Source organism: Sus scrofa, chromosome 17 (assembly GCF_054392235.1).
Source record: "Sus scrofa isolate SSC_HxYL_T2T_F1_AM1 chromosome 17, Sscrofa_HxYL_maternal_Yorkshire_Landrace_v2.0, whole genome shotgun sequence".
Lineage (NCBI taxonomy): Eukaryota > Metazoa > Chordata > Mammalia > Artiodactyla > Suidae > Sus > Sus scrofa.
The window spans coordinates 59,073,721-59,094,058 of record NC_139399.1 but is presented as its reverse complement, the minus strand read 5'-3'; the positions used below and the strand labels follow the sequence as shown (position 1 = coordinate 59,094,058).

The window sequence follows — 20,338 nt, the reverse complement described above, 5'->3', positions numbered from 1 at the left end:
GTGGGTATTTTTTGTTTAATCTGTTGAATTCATAAACTGTTTTATTCATTAATTTATTTAACTAGTATTTACTAATGATCTACCTACCACGTGCCAAGCCAATTTAGGCACAAAGTTGGCAAAGATGAAAAAGAGATATTTCCTTGCCCTCAGGGAAATGTGTAGTTTAGACATAACTGTCACATAATTCATAAGAAACCAGCTGTGTGGCCTTGGGGAAGTTCCTTAATCCTTCTAGACGTCGGTCTCCTCATCTGTGAGTGAAGGCGGTGATTTTGTTGTAAGGATTAAGAAAATTTCTATTTATCTAGTGCTTAGAACAGTGCCTGATGCAGCGTTAATGCTATTTAGGTGCTTGTTTCATTATGTGCACACACGAATATACATCCACATGTACGTATATAAATATAACACGGTGTGCTCTATTAGTGCTCTGATAGAGGTGTCTACGGTTATTCTACACAGGAGAATTTTATGTCAGGATTTACTTTAGGAAATAGAAACTACTCCAGGTATTTTAGTCAAAAGAAAATTTGATACAGTATTTAAGTGATTAACAAAATCACCAGGAGGGCTGGAAGAGTTGTCAGAGTGACCATTTTAGACTTTCAGTTTTTTGTTGTTGTTGTCTTTTTGTCTTTTTAGGGCCACACCCGCAGCATATGGAGGTTCCCAGGCTAGGGGTCCAATCGGAGCTGTAGCTGCCGGCCTACACCATAGCCCCAGCAACGTGGGATCTGAGCCATGTCTGAGACTTACACCACAGCTCACGGCAATGCCGGATCCTTAACCCACTGAGTGATGCCAGGGATCGAACCCGCAACCTCATGGTTCCTAGTCGGGCTTGTTAACCACTGAGCCATGATGGGAACTCCTAACTTTCAGTTTTAAGGTTCCTCCACCATGCCATGTTCCAGAGGTCACCAAGCTGCTACTGCTCTTGCCATCACCACTGCCACATCTTACTGCCTTGCACCCTCCAAACTGGGGACTAGGTAGTGGACTGCACTGCCCATCCTTCTCCCATTTGCCAAGTCTGGCTGGTCAGCTGCCACAGCCACAGGAAGAGGGCCGTAGCCTCCCTTCCACCCTTCAGATCGCATGCACATGCATCTAATTGACAACTTAATTTACCACTGACCTCCTCGCTGCACGGTTAGCTGGGGAATTTCATTTTAAGCTTTTGAGATTCTTCCAAATAGAAGGAGAATGAAATAGAGGTCAAGAGCACCCATCCAAGTATCCAGACCAAGAATTCTGGGAGATTACACGATGGGGAAAAATATTGGAGCTGGATATTAAAGGATGAGAAACGAGAATACAGGGCTTCTAGGTAGCGGAAACAGAGTACATAAAGGCATGAAGGCATAAAATAAGCTTGGCATAGTCCACAAATGTCTGTTGTTTTTGCCTACCCAGCATCTAGGCCACTGGTAACTGTTCCTTGGTTTCCCTTTGGGGAGTTACCCTGTCCCACTGTTAGTCATGTGGGTCTTATGAAGCCTATCTTGACTCCTGGTTCCAGGGGTAGGCGTGTGACCAATCCAGCCAATCAGCATATTCCATCCACTTAGTCATGGTGATTTGTTCAGGGCTGGCCATGTGACTGAAACCAAGCCAATGAGACTTGATCATAAAAACTCTTTTTTGGCAGGGATTCTTTAGCTGTGGGGACCATCTGCTCAGGGGAGCAGGTATATCTGATGAAGCCCACTCAAAGGAAAGCAGCTAAAATATGAGGAGAAATCGAGTGAGGATAATATTACGTGAGCCCCTGGACCCAGCTATGCCTGAAGCCACGTAACCCTCCTTCAGGCTATAAAAGTCATTTAAAGCAATAAATTCCTTTTTTTTTTTGGCCATGCCCATGGCATGTAGAAGATCCTGGGCCAGGGCTCGAACCTTCACCATAGCAGGTGCAAGTGTGACTTCAGCCACAGCAACACTGAATCCTTAACCCACTGAGCCACCAGGGAATTTTTTGATGTTCTTTTTCGTGATCTGAGTGCTTTTTAAATGGGTGTATTTGGTTTTAAAAATTCAGTGAGCTATATACACTTGTGCTATATGTTTCTGCATGTATGTTATATTTCAATTAAAAATAAAACAAGGAGTTCCCATCATGGCTTAGTGGTTAACAAATCTGACTAGGAACCATGAGGTTGCGGGTTCGATCCCTGGCCTCGCTCAGTGGGTTAGGAATCCAGCATTGCTGTGGCTGTGGCGTAGGCTGTCAGTTACAGCTCCGATTAGACCCCCGGCCTGGGAAACTCCATGTGCCGCAGTTGTGGCCCTAGAAAATACAAAAAAAATAATAATAAAATAAAATAAAACAAAACATGGAGTTTTGGCTCAGTGGAAGCGAATCTGACTAGCATCCTTAGGACGCAGGTTCTATCCCTGGCCTCACTCAGTGGGTTAAGGATCTGGTGTTGCTGTGGTTGTGGTGTTGGCTGGAAGCTGTAGCTCTGATTCAGCTCCTAACCTGGGAACCTGCACATGCCACGGGTGCAGCCTAAAAAGACAAAATGTATATATACATACATACATAGCAGAAAAACCTCAGCAGGTAGAAAACTTGGGGATAAAAAGAATGGCAGACCAGGACTAGACAGATTCAGGGCTTAAATTATGTCAGTAGAACTCAGTTTCTCTTTATTGCTTGCACTAGTTTCTCTCCATGTCCTGGCTTGATCACCAGGCTCCACATGTTGAGAAAATGGCTGCCATTGCTCCAACCTCACAACCTCTCATATTTATGTCTAGCATGAAAGAGAAAGTTGACTTCTCCCCAGAAGTGCAAATTTAAATGTCTGGGAATTGAGTCTCATTGGCTCTGACTAGTCTGCCCAACTTGCACCAACTACTTTTACCAGAGGAATACAATGTTCTGACTGACCAGTCTGGCTCACCTAATGAGTCTGGAGGCAGAAATGGAGTCCACAGCCCCAGAGAACCCAAGAGGCTGAAAGCAAGATTAGGAGGAGACTGAAGCTGTTGCAGAAGTGAATGGATGTTAAGTAGCTAAAAAGGATCAATAAATACCTGGTACCCAGACTTCTCTTCTTCCTCCTTTTTTAGCATTTAGAAAAATGCCTGGCACCTAATTTGGTACTTGATATAAGTAAGTGTTGAATGAGAGAATCGCTTCTATCAGCTGATATTCCCCAGGAGCAGACCTGTCACGCCTTGAGCCCTTCTGTCCAGGATAAAAAAGGCAGTGTCAGAATTTAGAAAAGGGATCTAAATCACTGCTTTGATTGAAAAGCCACAGGCCTCTATAGAATCAATGCTCTTGGAGAACTTGTGCTAACTCTTAGGCTAGTTCCTCATATCTTACTCTTTCTTCAGAGGGGCTTTGAGACAGAGCACTGGAAAAATCTCGTCATGGTAACTGTGGGCGAGGCAGGAAGTCATGAGAACCCTTGTTCACTGCTGCAGGAGTGTGGATTGGCACACCCATTTTGGAGAACAATTTGGAAATGGTCATTAAAGCAGAAGGCGTGCATAACCTACTGCTCAGCAAATGCACTCTCTGGAGAAACCCTTGCCCTGCTGCTCGGCATACATACAGAAGGGCACTGTTACAGGTCCTAGTGTGTGCATAACCAACCACCCCAGACTTAGTGGTGTAACAGTAACCATTTTATTACCCTCATGGATTTGGAGAGGGCACCGTGGGGATTGCTTGTCTGGGGCTTCAGCTTGAAGGTCAAGGATGACTTGACAGTTGGGGGCTAGACTGTCTAAAGACTTACTCTCTCATGTGTCTGGTGTTGGATGCTGGCTGTCAGCTGGGACTTCTGCTGGGACCTGACCAGAGCACCTGCACATGGCTTTTCCATGTGACCTGGGCTCCCTCACAGTGTAGTAGCTAAAGGCTCCTAAGGTAGGTGTTCCAACCAACAAGTCAAGTGCATTTCCTTGGAAGTCGTGCATTGTCATTTCCACTCCTTTTTGTTGGCTATAAATGATTCACAATCCCACCCAATTCAAAGGGAGGGAAATTAAAGAAAACGTCCAGAAGAACATGGGGATGAGAAGATTGTTGAGGCTGTCTTTGCAAAAGACATTCTGCCAGAGATGTTTGTTGCGGCAGTGTGTGTGCTGGGCCACCACCCCTTATCCAAACCCCTTGGGGGACGATGTTTTTGAAATTTAAAAAAATCTTGGAGTTCCCGTTGTGGCGCAGTGGAACCATGAGGTTGCGGGTTCGGTCCCTGCCCTTGCTCAGTGGGTTGACGATCCGGCGTTTCTGTGAGCTGTAGTGTAGGTTGCAGACGCGGCTCGGATCCCGCGTTGCTGTGGCTCTGGTGTAGGCCGGTGGCTACAGCTCCGATTGGACCCCTAGCCTGGGAACCTCCATATGCCGCGGGAGCGGCCCAAGAAATAGCAAAAAGACCAAAAAAAAAAAACTTAGGAGTTCCCATCGTGGTTCAGTGGTAATGAACCCAACTAGTATCCATGAGGACGCAGGTTTGACCCCGGCCTTGTTCAGTGGGTTAAGGATCTCGGGTTGCCATGGCTGTGGTGTAGGTTGCAGATGTGGCTTGGATCTGGTGTTGCTGTGGCTGTGGTATAGGCCAGCAGCTTAGCTACAGCTCCAATTCAACCCCTAGCCTGGGAACTTCCATGTGCCACAGGTGCAGCCCTAAAAGGACAAAAATAAATAAAAAAGTAATTATCAGAATTTTGAAAGGTAATATGGTACATACACCGAATATTTATATAACACCCGTTGAGAGGAATGGGTCAGCCTGTAAGGAAAAATTTAAATATTTCTGCAGTGAAACGTGAATATTCACATTAAATGCAATAAAAATTATAGATAGCTTTCTGTCTATTGAGGTCAAGTTGTGCCACTAAAGAAGTTCATGTCAGGTCAGGTCTTATTGGAAAACACATTATGGATTTTAGATTTTTAGATTTTAGATTTTTTTTTAATTGTAGCTAAGGACCTATTGACCAGTAATAGTAAAAAAAAAAAAAAAAAAAAAAAAAGAAAGAAAGAAAAAAGAAAACCTAAATAGACATCATTAAGAAATGAGTAAACCCCAGCCACATGTTTCACTGGGGCTGTATCTTATACAAAGAATGTGGAGAGAAAGCAAGTTGGATGAGAGTATATGTGTGATCAGTTAGATAAGCAAGGTTATGTTGTCATAAAACAAACAGCCTCTAGATCTCAGAGGCTTATTTCTTGCTCATGTGACAGGTTCATCACCAGCCGCATAGGGTTGGGGAGGTTTCTCCTCACCTGGGGACTCAGCTGGTGGGGTGCTGCTCTGTGGAACATTGATGGTCACTATGGTCAAGGGACAGGAGGACATACTGGCTCTTAAAGCTGCTGGCAGGAAAGGATGCCTGTCACTCCTGCTCTGAGCCTCAGTTTCCTCTGAAAGGGCTGATTAATGACTGCCTGGCTGGAGGTGACCTGGGTGAACCGCACAGTCACTGTTCAGTCAACAGGTGTTCCTGGCCCTGGAAGTACTCAGTGCCAAGGCTCATGGGGCCTAGAAAGCAGTTATGGACATGCTGGCGATCTTTATCTGTTCACTGCCTCTGGGGGCTGGAACTGAGATCATCATTGCTCTGTAATGTTATCACACTGCTAGTGATTAGCATTATGGATTGTGCAACGGTTTCCTCAGGGCAGGTGCTTGGAACAGTACAGTTTGAGGGGTGGGGGGGGGCATGGTGTTATTTCTGACTTATTTCAGGCTCTGGAGATTTTTTTTTTTTTTTTGTCTTTTTAAGGCCGCAGATATGGCATATGGAGGTTCTCAGGCTAGGGGTGGAATCAGAGCTGTAGCTGCCGGCCTACACCACAGCCACAGCAACACTGGATCTGAGCCACCTCTGCAAGCTACACCACAGCTCACAGCAATCCTGAATCCTTAACACACTGAGCAAGGCCAGAGGTTGAACCTACATCCTCATGGATACTGGTCAGATTCATTACCACTGAGCCACAATGGGAACTCCAGGATCCTTTTCTTTATGTATTCTATTTGGGCAAGTCTGTAATTGGGTGTGGACAAGCATGTAAGGCCCAACTCTCACCCTCCTGGGAGTTCTCCAGGGACCTCTGTTTCTTTAGGCCATTCCTCTAAAACCTTTAAGGGCTCCCTATGGCCCACAGGAAACTGTAAGTATAGGACAGTTCCCATTGACGGAACACCTGCTACATGCCACACACTTTATAGGCACTATCTCAAGTCCTCAGAGCAGCCCCGGGAAGAAGGAACCATGATTCCCATTTTACAGATGTGGAAATGGAGGCTCAGAGAGGTGCATGACTTGCCAAGGTCACAGAGCGAGGGTGAGGAAGAGGCAGAACTGGTTGGTCATGAGATCTTTCTGACTCCGGGGCCCCTACTATACAGCGACAAGGTCAGGGCCCCTCTGGTCTCACCCCACCCCTTTTCCTTCTGCTTGGAGGCACCAGCTGCTCCAGGCAAGCTGTCCTCCTTTCACTGCCCCTGGAGCAAGCATGTTTCAACTCCCTTTTAAAGGCCATCTAGAATCTCACAGGACCCCTCCCCAGACGGCTGGTCACATGAGTTCCACTCCCATTGCATTGTACCACAGTTACTCACTTTCCTGTCTGTCCTGCCACGGGGCTGCAGGCACCTCCCCTTAGTCACCTCTGTATTTGTCATGCCCAGATGTGCTCCGGGCACATCTGCTCTTTGTTCTAGTTTCCTTTAACCATTACGGAGCACCTGCTGTGTGCCGGGCACTGTGCTAGATGCGAGGATACAGCAGAGAATGAGACAAAATCCCTGACCTCATGGAGCTTACGTTCTGATATGGGAGACAGAAAAGGAGCAAATAAGCACAACTATGCATAAGATGATGTCAGGGATGAAAAGCGACCCGAAGAAAATAAACCTGGGTAAAGAGATGGAGAGTTGGGGGGTGAGGAGAAGGAAAATATTTTAGAGGAAAATCTCTTGGAGGAGATAACATGTGAGCAGAGACCAGAAAAAAGGGAGCCTGTTTGATGGAGTGACTAACTAACTAGTGAGTGAATGAATAAATGAATGAATGCTCGCGTGAGCCGGAAACCTGACTTGGAGATGAAAGGGAGAGTGGAGGAAAGAATTGGACATCTTTTCCCCTTTCTATTAAAAACAACAATGGAGTTCCCGTCGTGGCTCAGGGGTTAACGAACTAGCATTCATGAGGACCTGGATTCGATCCCTGGCCTGGCTCAGTAGGTTAAGGATCCGGCGTTGCTGTGAGCTGTGGCGTAGGTCGAACACTCGGCTCGGATCCCAAGTTGCTGTGGCTCTGGCGTAGGCTGGCGGCTACAGCTCCGATTTGACCCCTAGCCGGGGAACCTCCATATGCCACGGATGTGGCCCTAAAGGCAAAAACAACAACAAAACAAACACACAAGCCAGTCAGTGCCTTGTTAGTTCAGATGGGAAGGCCTCCCTGTTTCTTTTCCTGGGGGGTCAGGGGAACTCCTTGCCCACTAGCCTAGGGGGGAGGAGGACTTTGTTCCGAGTCAGCTAGATCTCTACCATCCCCTTCCTAACTGGAGCCCGCTGGCCTCGGCCCTCTTTCTCCCTGTCCCAGCCGGCTGGAGGTACCTGAGTCCCTGAGACCTTTCCATCTTGCAGCACTGTGAGCAGGTCCGTCTCAGTGTCATTTATAGATGTGGAATGATGGCGTGCAGGGTCCAAAAGGTGCATCCAGGACCAGTTAGGGGCCACCGTGGCCTCGTTCACAAAGCAGTGGCACCTCTTCCCCCTGGCCTCCTACCTCTCTGTCTCCTTGGCAGAGTCACACTTTCCTGCTCTGCTATTCAAAGTTGACTTCCTCAAGGCTTGGCCCTAGGCACTCCCTCTCTTCCTCTGAACCAGCAGCCCACAGATGGTATCGAGGTGTGGTTTTAATTTGCGTTTTTCAAAAGACAAATGCAAGCACCTTTTTATATGCTTGCTTATTGGCCATGTGCATATCTTCCATGAATACCTCTTCAAGTCTTTCCATTTTTTTTTCTTATTAAGTTATTGGTTTTTAAAATCTGTGTGTGTGTGCGTGTGTGTGTTTGTGTGTGTGTGTGTGCGTGTGTTAAACAGTATTCTGAATGTGAGTTCTTTGCCAAATTTATATTTCTTCCACCATGCAGCTTATTCTTTCCCTTAATGGTGACTTTAGATGAAGAGAAATTCTTATTTTAAGGTAACCCAACTTATCAAACTTTTCCTTTTTAGCTGGTATTTGTGTCTCCTTTGATGAATCTTCGCCTACCCCAAGGACAGGAAGATACTCCTCTATGTTTTCATCTAAAAGTTTTTTTGTTTTATCATTCATATTTAGACTTACAATCCATCTCAAATTGATTTTGTGGATAGTGTGAGGTGGGAGTGATGAATCTTTTCTTTTTTTTCTCATATGGAAATCCAGTTGACCTAGCACCAGTTCAGTTAAACCAAACAGCACATGGTGGAATATGGTTATTTTTTGTACCATTCTTTCAGCTTCCCAACAGGCTTAAAAGTGTTTTAAGGAGTTCCCGTCATGGTTCAGTGGTAACAAACCTGACTAGGATGCACGAGGATGTGGGTTCGATCCTGGCCTTGCTCAGCAGGTTGGGGTTCCAGCATTGCTGTGAGCTGTCATGTAGGTCACAGACAGGGCTCGGATCTGGCATTGCTGTGGCTGTGGTGTAACTCTGATTCGACCCCTAGTCTGGGAACTTCCTTATGCCATGAGTGTGGCCCTAAAATTCGGGGGGAAAAAAAGTGTTTTAAGTAAAATGTTGGGGGAGGGACAATTAAAAAAAAAGACAGAGGGATTATTGTAGCTAAACAAATACTGTGTAAGTAATTCCCAATGTGGTATGTAATATTGTTTGATATTGTTAAAAAAAAAAAAGCTATAAAAGGCATTGTTTAAACCAAAGGGTAAATTTGGGAATGGACTGAATATTATAGGTTGTTATGATATGATTGTTCATTTTCTTTGGCATGATAATATTATTGTGGTTATGTAGGAGAATGTACTTTGTCTTAGGATTTCTGAGGAAGTATGAGGCATGAAGTACCCATAAGGCAGCAACTAACTTAAATAACTCAGGAAAAAACTGTATACATGAATATAGATAGAAAAAGCTGGAAAGGTTGGGGGAGGGGCCATACAGAGGTGGGGGAGTGGGAAGTAGGAACTGTTCAATGCAAGATAGGTTCAAGGATATTTTGTGCACATGGGAAATGTAGCCAATATTTTGTAATAGCTGTAAATGGAAAGTAACCTTTAAAAATGTGTTAGAGGAGTTCCTGTTGTGGCTCAGCAGGTTTTAAGAACCTGACACTATGTCTGTGAGGATGTGACTTCGATGTGAGTTCGATCACTGGCCTCGCTTTGTGGGTTAAGGATCTTGTGTTGCTACAAGGTGCGGTGTAGGCCTCAGATGCAGCTCAGATCCCCTGCTGCTGTGGCTGTGGTGTAGGCCGGCAGCTGTATCTCCGCTTTGACCCCTAGTCTGGGAACTTCCATATACCGCAGGTGTGGCCATGAAAAGAAAAAATTTGTATAAGAAATTAAAAAATTTTTTAAATCTGGAATAATAACAATCCAGGCGGAGAGTGTACAGGTGCTGCTTATACTAGTCTCTGGACTTTTCTGTTATGTTTGAAAATATTATTTATTTATTTTTTTTTAGGGCTGCGCCCACAGCATATGGAAGTTCTGAGGCTAGGGGTTTAATCAGAACTACAGCTGCTGGCCTACACTACAGCCACAGCAACGCCAGATCCAAGCTGAGTCTGTGACCTACGTCACCGCTCACGGCGACACCAGATCCCTGACCCTCTCACTGAGTGAGGCCAGGGATTGAACCCACATCTTCATGGACTAATCAGATTAGTTTCTGCTGTGCCGCAATGGGAACTCCCTGAAGATGTTTTTTAAAGACAGGTTGGGGGGTGCTTTGTATTGTCCAAATGAAAGTAGCTGCAAGTCACATTACTCCAGCTAGTTTGAGATTTCTGGTCTAGGGCCTCACCTCTGCTATCTCACTTACTCTGTATCATATCCCTGCGGGGCAAGTAACATTGGGCCCCTTTCACAAGTAATGAATAGAAGCTCAGAGAGTTAAGTGACTTGCCCGAGGTCACACAGCCAGTTGAGACTGATCTAAGACTTGAACTCACATCTGTCCTAGTCGAAATTGTTTGCTTTTCTGTTGTTTAAGCCTGTTTTCTCCCATCCCATTTCTCAGCGGAACTGGTCAGCTGAGAGCCTGTATGCATGTATTACTCACATCCTCACAACAACCTGATGCAGTTGTTGCTAATAATATCTGCCATTTTACTGAGAAACAGAGTGGTTAAGTAACTTGCTTAAGGTCACTCAGCAAAGAATGGAAGAGATAGGGTTCAAGAAACTAGGACACTGGCTCCAGAGCCCTCATTTAAAGAGTCAAAAAAGACACTGTTAAAAAGTATAAATCACTTTAGGAATACAAAGCAGAATTATAATTGGTCCTCACAGAATCCCTGCAAAGTCCTTTCTTCTCCTGTTTGGGCATTCCAAGGGGACACTTGCCTCCCCCAAGTCAGCTGGCAGCCTCTTGAAGGTGGAGCAGCCTCTGCTGCCCCTCACCATGAGTCTTCAGTTATTGCTAACTGCCTTCAGAGGTCTTCTGGCTTGGAGCTGATCCTAAAGCATTATTTTGGATATGGTTCCACACTGTCCTCTGGAGTAGGATACCAGTTTGTATTCAGGATGGGAATTAGGAGCTAGAGGAATAGTCAAGGCACTTACAACCTGGTGGTCAAGAGTGCTTTGGGAGACAGGTACATTCTTTTCTTCTTTTTCTTTTTTGGCCGCTGCTTGGCTTATGGAGTTGCCGGGCGTGGGTTCAGATCTGAGCCACAGTTGCAACCTATGCTGCAGCTGTGGCAATGCTGGATCCTTAGCCCGCTCTGCCTGTGCCAGCTGGGGGATCAAACCTGCATCCCAGGGCTCCAGAGATGCTGCCAACCCCGTTTCGCCGCAGCAGAAACTCCAAGATAGGGTTTTTTGTTTGTTTGTTTGTTTGCTTTTTAGGGCTGTACCCACGGCATATGGAAGTTCTCTGGATAGAAATCGAATCAGAGCAGCAGTGCCAGCCTACACCACAGCCACAGCAATGGCAGATCCGAGCTGAGTCTGTGACCTATACAACAGCTCATGGCAATGTCAGATCCTTAACCCACTGAGCAAGGCCAGAGATTGAACCCACATCCTCATGGATATCAGTCCGGCTCATTACCGCTGAGCCACAATGGGAACTTCCAGGTCATTTTTTTACTTAAGCCGTTACTGCAAGGATTAGGTGAATTGCTTCTCCATCACAGAGCCTCAGTTTCCTCATTTGTACAATAGGAATAAGAGCGCACATCTTCGGGTTGTTGGGGTGATTAATGTGGTAAGTAAAGCCCAGTGTATCTTAAGGGCAGGTCTTCACATTAATAACTTATCAACACTGCTGCTTGTGATTCTTTGGTATGTGGAATCTGCCCATATCTACAGCCTCATCCCTGCCATTCTCCCTGCCCTACTGGATTTTATCTATGCTTGCTTTGAGTCTACCTGGGGTCAGATCAGTCTTTTTAACCTCAGAGGCTTTGCATCTACTGTTCACCCTTTTACGTTTCTTCTCCTGTCTGTCACCCATCAGTGAGGCCTTCCCTGACCACATTATTCCTCCAACATATTCCCCTGTTTTATTGTGTTCATCACTTATCAGAACCTGGTATTATGAATTGATTTGTTTCTTTTTCTCCTCCCATTTGAGTGTTAAGTTCAAGAAGACAAGGATTTTGTCTGTTTTGTCTCTAAGCATCCCCAGCGCCAATAATGGTGTCTGGCATATGTCTGCTTTCAATAGATGCTGATTTGAATGAATGAATGAATGAATGAATGAATGAAGGTGTATACCCGAGCCCATATTCCTACAATCCCTGCTTTTCTGTCGCAGTGGGTGACCAGCCGCGTCAGGCATTGCAGACGATCCCTTGGCTCCCAGGTTGGGGGCGCCCAAGCGCGGAGCCGACAGGCACTTGAGCGACGCTCCCCGAAAGCCAGGGCGGTGGCCGCGCCAGGAGAGGGGCTGTCGCCTTTTGGCGACGTTCCCGGCGGGCCACCGCGCCGCCGCCGGGGCCAAAGAGGGGGTCGGGCGGTGAGCGCGCGCGCTGATCTTTTGCGACGGTGCCCTGCGGCACTGGCCCCGCCCCCTCCCCGCCCCCGAGGCCCGCCCTGCCCCGCCCCCGCCGCTGCGCTCGCTCGGGGCCGCTCAGGCCCCCGCCCGCTTCATGTGGCCGGGCCCGCGGCGGCCGGCGGCGAGGAGCGGCGAGGCGGCGGAGAGCGGCGGCCGGCGAGGCCCGGGAGGTGGTGGCCGAGGCCCAGGAGGCGGCGGCGGCGGCCCAGGAGGCGGCGGACGGGGAGCGGCGGGAGCAGGCCCGGCCCGGCCCTTGAGCGGCCGCCCGGCTGCAGCATGCGCGTCCGCCGGGGGCTGCTGCGGCTGCCGCGCCGCTCGCTGCTCGCCGCTCTCTTCTTCTTTTCGCTCTCGTCCTCGCTGCTCTACTTCGTCTATGTGGCTCCCGGCATAGGTAGGAAGGGGGCCTGGGACCCCGGGGGGGTGTCGCTCTGGCCTCGAGGGGACCCTGGAAACCCCCGCCCCGCCCCAAGGAGACCCCAGCTCTCGGAAGACCCCCGGCTGGAAGGCGACCTCAAGCCTGGCCCTCAGATTACCGGGACCCCCGCCCGACCCTTGGGAGACCCTACGCCTGGACCTCGGGGGACCCCAGAACATTCCCGCTCTCTGCACCCCGACGGGCTCTGGAACCCTCCTCCCCACAACATCCTCCCACCCACCTCCTGCCCTCCTTTAACCCCATCCGGGCGCGAACCCGACTGTGTCTTCACACACACCCTCGTCGTGCCAGGACGCCCTCATTCTCGCTTTGGCCTCCTAGAACCCTCACTTTCCGCTCTTCGGCTCCTGAGCTGCCGCTCCCCCTCCCCGGGGTCTCCTTCAGCCCGGGTTCCCGGCATTCCGCGGACCCCGAACCTCCGCGGCCCGCCTGCCTCTCCTCGCGGAGCCCCTGTGCCCGGGTCTCGAGGCGTCCCACCTTCCCCGTTCCCATCCATCCTTCTCCTCTCTCCTCCCTGGTGACTCTCCCGTTTCCTGCTCTCCTTCCCTACCCTTTTTTCCCTCCACTTTCGCTTGTTACATCCACCTCCAGGTCCTCCTCCTCCTGATGGACAGATCGCTTTCCTTTTAGGGTGGCATTCCCCGGCCTACCCCCCGAGGAGGTCCCCCCCTTCAGTCTGCTAACCCCTGAGTGCCCCACTACTCCTCTCCGTCTACCTCCCCTCGCCCCGCCTACCCCCAAGGGCACACCCTTGTCATCTCCCTTACCTCTATCGTTCCTGAATCCTCACTGCTCCCCCCTCCCCCGCTCAGGTCCTCAGCCAGGTTCTTCCTGATTGCAGACTTGGGGAAGGGGTGCTGTCTGGGTTCTTCCTCTTTTCCCTTTTTTTCGCTTATGCTCTCTCCTAGTCTTGAGGGTAGAAGGTGGCCTTTAAGTATTCTTTGGTGCCAGGTCTGGGGCAGGGTACAGGGAGAGGGTGGCATTTGAATTGGCCCTAGAGGAAGAGATAAGACTAGGGCTTTGGGGAAATGGTGCTGGTGGCAAGGAGGAGCGTGGAGAAAAGGTGGAATGGGTACTTATTCTCCTCAAAGCCATGTCCTTTAAAAGAAAGGCAGCCTTGGAGAAACTGAATCCTGCCCAAGCATAGACTCAGATCACAGAGCAGACATTTAGGACATAAAAAGGTTGGAAGGAAATGACAGCATGAGGGTTAAGGTCAGAGGACATTGAGGTCAGACCTGGATTCTAATCCCTGCCCTCCGTGACCTTGAGCAAGTTACTAAGCCTCAGCTTTTCTTCTCTGTAAAATGGGGGTACTCATTCCTAACCTCATAGGGTTTTTTTTTTTTTTTTTTTTTTTTTTTTTTTTTTTTTTTTTTTTTTTTTTTTTGTCTTTTTGTCTTTTGTTGTTGTTGTTGTTGCTATTTCTTGGGCCGCTCCCACGGCATATGGAGGTTCCCAGGCTAGGGGTTGAATCGGAGCTGTAGCCACCGGCCTACGCCAGAGCCACAGCAACGCGGGATCCGAGCCGCGTCTGCAACCTACACCACAGCTCACGGCAACGCCGGATCGTTAACCCACTGAGCAAGGGCAGGGACCGAACCCTCAACCTCATGGTTCCTAGTCGGATTCGTTAACCACTGCGCCACGACGGGAACTCCCCCTCATAGGGTTTTAAGGGCGGAAATAGATAAATTCCCTTTTAAAGCACTTGTCACCATACCTGATGCTTAGAGAGTTAAAAAAAAAAAAACAAAAAAAACCACCAGCAGTTATTATATATAGCTTTGGAGAAACAAGGAAGTAGATGGAAGGTTTAGGTATGTATTTACCTGACTTTGCATCACCATGAGGCCCTAGAGAGAACCTCAGTTTAGAGTGAAAAGTGATCAGAAGATGCTGTCGGGAGTGGGCCAAGGAGAGTAAATTCTGCTATAAAAAGTCAGGATTATTTGGATGTTAGGAAAGGGTCGTTTAACTCTGGGGAAACTCCCTTTAGGATTGCAGTAATAATTAGTTTCATTCTCTGTTGACCTGTCAACACTGAACTAGCTGAATAGAGAAATTTCCAGATAGAGCAGGAGATTCTCTCCTGACTTTTTTTTTTTTTTTTGTCTTTATAGGGCTGCACCTGTGGCATATGGAACTTCTCAGGCCAGGAGTCCAACTGCTGGCCTATGCCACAGCCATAGCAATGCCAGATCTGAGCTGCATCTTCAACCTACACCACAGCTCATGGCAATGCAGGATCCTTAACTCACTGAGCGGGGTCAGGGATCGAACTTGTGTCCTCATGGATACTAGCCAGATTTGTTTCTGATGAGCCACAATGGGAACTCCTATCCTGACTTTTTTTTTTAAGTGCATATTTCATTTGATGGTTAATATTGATAATATGTGCTGTAAACTAGATCTAGGAAGATAGCACAGGTAACATCAGATTGCCCTAACAGTTTATGAGGTGTCTTAGGAAAAGGATCCCCCTGGGAAGGCACTGTTTGTGGCCTGTTGGATCAGGATGAGGAGATAGGAATTTTGGCAGAATAAGAACAGGTGAGTAATTAGTGGAATTAATTGAGAAAAGGTTCTTCAGTATATTGAATATTAGATTCTAGTAACAATGGGTGTGAGATGATGGATTTGAACCTAGAGGCAGTCTTGGAGCCTTAACTCCTTTTGTGAAAGTGACAGTTTTTTTTTTTCTGGTATGGGTGCATAAATCAGCTATATCTAAATGGAAAAGTATATCCCACTGGGATGGTAATCACCTTCTTGATTAGAAAGATTAGAAGCTAGATTCTAAAAAAGAAATGCAACTTATCAACTTAATTAAAATTCCTCAACGGTAGATTTTTAGGTCAGTGGAACCCTGGTGTAAAGCAATGGGCTTCTACCACACTTAGATTCTTATATCACCGATAACTGAAAAAGATGCAAGCCACTTAAATATTCACTCATCTCTCCTTAAATGTAAGTCTTCTAAAGGGTAGATCTAATTAGGATTCAGATTCTCTTAGTTGGAAAGGAGAGCAGTAGAATGGATGTGGAGTGGTTTTAGGGTTCTTGCAGGCACGGGTACAGGGTACATTGAGTCGTTTGGTGGTTTTATTTATCTTGGATTTCCTGTTAATGAAATTAGTTTTTTTTTTAATGATTAGCTTTGGACAGAGGGTGGCAAACCGTTTGAAAAGGTTAAAGCAGTCTAGAGAAACAGGTTTTCTATGCCTGGGATGCAAAGACTTTGAGACAATTATTAAAATGAGCTTAGAAAATAATACTGGGTTGAACCACATGAAATTTCCATTTTTGCAGGTCAAAAGCAGTTGTATATCAGCAGTTTAATGTACCAACCTAGTACATTTCCAAATAATGACAATTCTGTTTTCTGGCATAATGGAAAATGTCAGGCTTGTATTTCCTTCCAGGTTTAATTTTTTTCCAGCGCTGCTTTTGATTTGCTGTGTATACCCTGTGACCACGTTGTGCTCAAGGGCTAAAGAGAAATTATCAAATCTAAGAGAGTGTTACAACTATATTCAGAAATAGGTAGACTTGCCTTTGAGGTATGAGAACAATCATGTTAGTTGTGTTTTAAAGATGCTCATATAGGCCAGCCACAGTTTTAGCCTGTTGTTAGTGTTTTTGAGTTCTAATGCTCGCTCTTCATATTAGTGACCCATAGTCTAAGAGCAAAGGGAAATTTTCCTTGACTTGAGGGTCCTCTGAAATGGGCTAGCAGTACAATCTAACCTAGAAAATTGGGCTTGAGGAGTATTACTAAATGTGTTAACAAAGACAGAGTACTCTTAGGTACTTTCATATGCCAATTCAGTTGAGTAATTTTAAAATATGGCTTCATTGGCCATTATGTTTTTGTTATTAAATCAAAAGTAGTGTTTTATATCAGTAGTTTTAAAAGTAGAAATGCAAAGGATGGGGAACGGAGTTCCCGTCGTGGCGCAGCAGAAACGAATCCAACTAGGAACCATGAGGTTGTGGGTTCGATCCCTGGCCTCACTCAGTGGGTTAAGGATCTGGCATTACCACGAGCTGTAGTGTAGGTCGCAGATGCAGCTCGGATCCCAAGTTGCTGTGGCTGTGCCATAGGCCGGCAGCAACAGCTCTGATTTAGATCCCCTAGCCTGGGTACTTCCATATGCCACAGGTAGGGCCCTAAAAAGACAAAAGAAAAGGATGGGGCAGAAAGTGTGAGGGAGGTGGGCGAAATGAAAAAGGGGAGAAGGGGATGTGGTGATTAAAACAAATGCTTACGTGCCTCTTCTCTGTGGCCCCCTCTCCCCCACAGCCTGAATAATTCTTGTTTATTTAATCACTGCACTGTTGAAATATCCCTATTCCTTTCAGGGTTCTGAAGAAAACTTTGAACTTATTTATGATCCTTTAACTTTAAAAAATCTAAGAGCTTGGAGTACCTCCATATTCCAGTCTGACCAGGTCTTTTAGAAGATAAGAGAAATGAACTGTTTACAGATGTACACTTGAAGGGCTGATTCAAGAAATCTTACGTTTATGGTGCTGTCACATGGGCAGGTTGCAAAGAGGTTACTGTCCTTTGCAAATTGTTACTGCTTTTGAGAGAGATGCTTGTGCATTGTTAGAAGCAGTAGTCTTTTCACTGATGAAATTTTATTAAAGTTCCACTATTTGAAGTAATTTTTCTTTTGTCCTTTGATTATTGAGGAAAGGAAATGGGAAATGTTTTTCTTCCTTTTGGCCTCCTTAGTTCCAGGAAAATTTCATTTACAGCTGGCCTTTGGAAGGCAGGAATCAGTAATTCTGATTCCACCTGATTTGACCAGATGACCTTGAGCAAGTCACTTGATTCTCTGATCTTAGAGTTGGCCAAAAAACAAAGAAAGCTGTTTGAAAAAAACAACAACTGCATCTTCACCAAACTTTCAGTGAGAAATTTTTATTTATAGCAATTTCATTCACATTCTATGAAACTTTGGACTTAAGATTTTTCAGAAGATGCAAGTTTTTTATAATCAAATGCAATTTTTTCTAATAACTTCAGGAAATTTTCACATTCTCCCCTTGTTAAGTATAATATGAAAGTAGCCTTTTTGTTGTTGTTGTTCCACACATGAAAATGCCCTCTAAATGCTTCAGGGCACTTCGTTCCTGAGCTTTTCTGGAATCAAATACATATTGTGAATGTGGGTTTTTTTTTTTTTTATTTTAGAAAATTAAAAAACCTCATCCCGTTAAAGGAACCCGTTGTACCCATGTGTGCCGGCCTGTAATCACTCACTCACAGTGTTTCCTTTGAATATTGCATTGTGTCTGTCTTCTTAGAAGGAAACCATATTTGGAGAAGAGGTTAAATTATAAAACTGAACAGCACCACTTTTGACCAGGCTTTTGGTGGTGTTTTATGGCCTTTCTGCAGAATTTTCCTAATTGGAAACAAAGTCTTGGGTTTAGAGTTGAAGTCTCTTGAACAGTGAAAATGTGCTAGTCCTGGACAGTCTCTGAAAGTACCATTCAGACAGTTATCAGTTACTGTTCTAGGGCATTGATACTCTAGAGGGTAGATGATTCTGCTGGAACCCTGAAATTCTGCCCCCCAACCCCCACCTTGACAGGCCAGTGGGAGCAGCGTATGACATGGCCAGGAAGTAGGGTCTTGTGTTGCTATGATTTTTCATAGGTCTTCAGGAGCACAGAAATTCCAACACTGTAGAGGCCAAAGTGCTACTGACTTGCCTACTTCCCTGATTTTGCAACTTTTTAGATCATGAATGATAAATGTTGGGCTGTATAACTATATAAAGTGAACAGAACTTAAGCAGGCAAGAAGTAGGCAATGTGACGCAGCAGGGGCCTAAGAAATAGAGAAAACTGGTGGTCAGTATTGTCAAGATAAAGGTTAATCAGAAGCAGATAGATTGGGTGTTGGCTTAAAAGGAGTTAATGGACTTATTGTGAGAAGAGGCAGGCCTGTATGTACTAATAGTGAAAGGGCAGTTACTCTTCAGTTCCTAATACTAGCTAAATAATGGTATCGCCTCCATGGCATGTTGCATGTATTTTTTTTTTTTTTTTTTTAGAAAGTCGTGAGATAATTAAAGGAGTTTAAGATCTGTGGGTCAATAATAATCCAGTATTTGAGTGACTTCCTGTCATGTTACCCACAGCTATGGGACATACTTGAATTCCAGACTTTTGACTGCCTCTTTCATTTTATAGGTGATTGTATAAGCCCAGACTGAGTCATTAACTTGCCCAAAGTTGAGAATTATAAGATATCCCTTTGGCACATACCAAATGGTTGAAGAGACAAGATTAATCACAAGAAATAAGTGAAAAAAATAGATGACAGTATATAATCGATTGCTGAATTTTATTTATTTTTTATTTTTAGGGCCACACTTGCCACAATTAATTGCTGAATTGATATTAGTCCTTAATGAGATGGAGATACAGACAACCACTTTTTTGTTTTGTTTTTTTTGCTTTTTAGGGCCGTACCTGAGGCATATGGAGGTTCCCAGGCTAGGGGTCGCATCAGAGCTACAGCTGCTGGCCTACACCACAGCCACGACAGTGAACGCCGTGTCTGAGCTGCGTCTGTGGCCTACACCACAGCTCACGGCAGTGCTGGATCCTTAGCCCACAGAGCGAGGCCAGGGATCAAACCTCCAACCTCATGATTCCTGGTCGGATTCGTTTCCACTGCGCCATGATGGGAACTCCAAGACAACTAGTTTTTTTGAGTGCCTCCTCTTGTCAGATACTCTTGGGTATCAGCCACTCTAGAACGAAAAAGGCAGAACAGTTCTGCCATTCTGATGCTTCCATTCTATCTCGTGGAAGGTTTTTGCCCTTTGTGACACTTTTATTCTAATCAAGAGATAGCAAATATACACGATGGTTTCAGGTAGTGGTAGGAGTGACTGAGGGTCTATTTTAGATTGAGTGGTTAGGGAAAGCTTTGTTAAAGAGGCGATGTTTGACTTGAAGGCGTCGAATAAATAGATCACTCGCAGGTCTGGGGGTTGGGGTGGTATTGGGGGGTGTTGAGCGTATGTAAAGGCCCTGAGGCAGAAATAAGGTTGAGTGAAGCTTGACTAGATGTAAGTGATAAGAAGTGAGTTTAGAAAGGTCGTACAGGTCCTATGGTCAGGCTGTATGGGACCCTACAGGCCATGGTGAGAACGGTAGGATAGGAATGAACATGAGCTTAGAGCACTGGGAATTATATCTAGTCACTTATGATGGGGCATGACGGAGGAGAATGTGAGAAAAAGAATGCATATGTGTATGCATGACTGGGTCACCTTGCTGTATAGTAGAAAATTGACAGAAAACTGTAAACCAGCTATAGTGGAAAAAAATAAAAATTATTTAAATAAAAGAAAAAACATTAGCTTAGAAATCGGCCAGACCTGGGTTTGATGGAGTGGGCAGACTACTTTCAGTTTTCTTATCTGCCTAGTAGGGGTCTTCCTCAGGGTTCTTGTGAGAACTGAGTGAAATAAGCATGTTATTAGAGGGCTTGGCACAGAGCTCGACACAAAGCTCCATATGTTTATAATGATTATTTCTCACCCTGGAGAGAGATGGCCTCCTGGCCTAACGCTAGTACCACACTGGGAGGAGGACTGGCCTCCAGTCGGACTTTACCAGTAACTAGATGGAGACCTTAACTTCACTTT

The 20,338-nt window shown here is 45.9% G+C and overlaps 1 protein-coding gene across 2 annotated transcripts in view; it reads left to right on the top strand.

Annotated features, from left to right (window-relative positions):
* The first annotated feature begins 12,314 nt into the window (after positions 1 to 12,314).
* Positions 12,315 to 20,338, top strand: part of B4GALT5 (beta-1,4-galactosyltransferase 5) — a 77,207-nt gene continuing 69,183 nt past the window's right edge. Inside the window, exon 1 of one of the 2 annotated variants that reach the window (XM_085002800.1) lies at positions 12,315 to 12,611. In XM_085002800.1, the coding sequence (XP_084858926.1) occupies positions 12,497 to 12,611 (115 nt within the window). In that variant the 5' untranslated portion in view covers positions 12,315 to 12,496. The remainder of the gene's footprint in view (positions 12,612 to 20,338) is intronic. The other variant, NM_001444660.1, reaches the window with a different exon arrangement.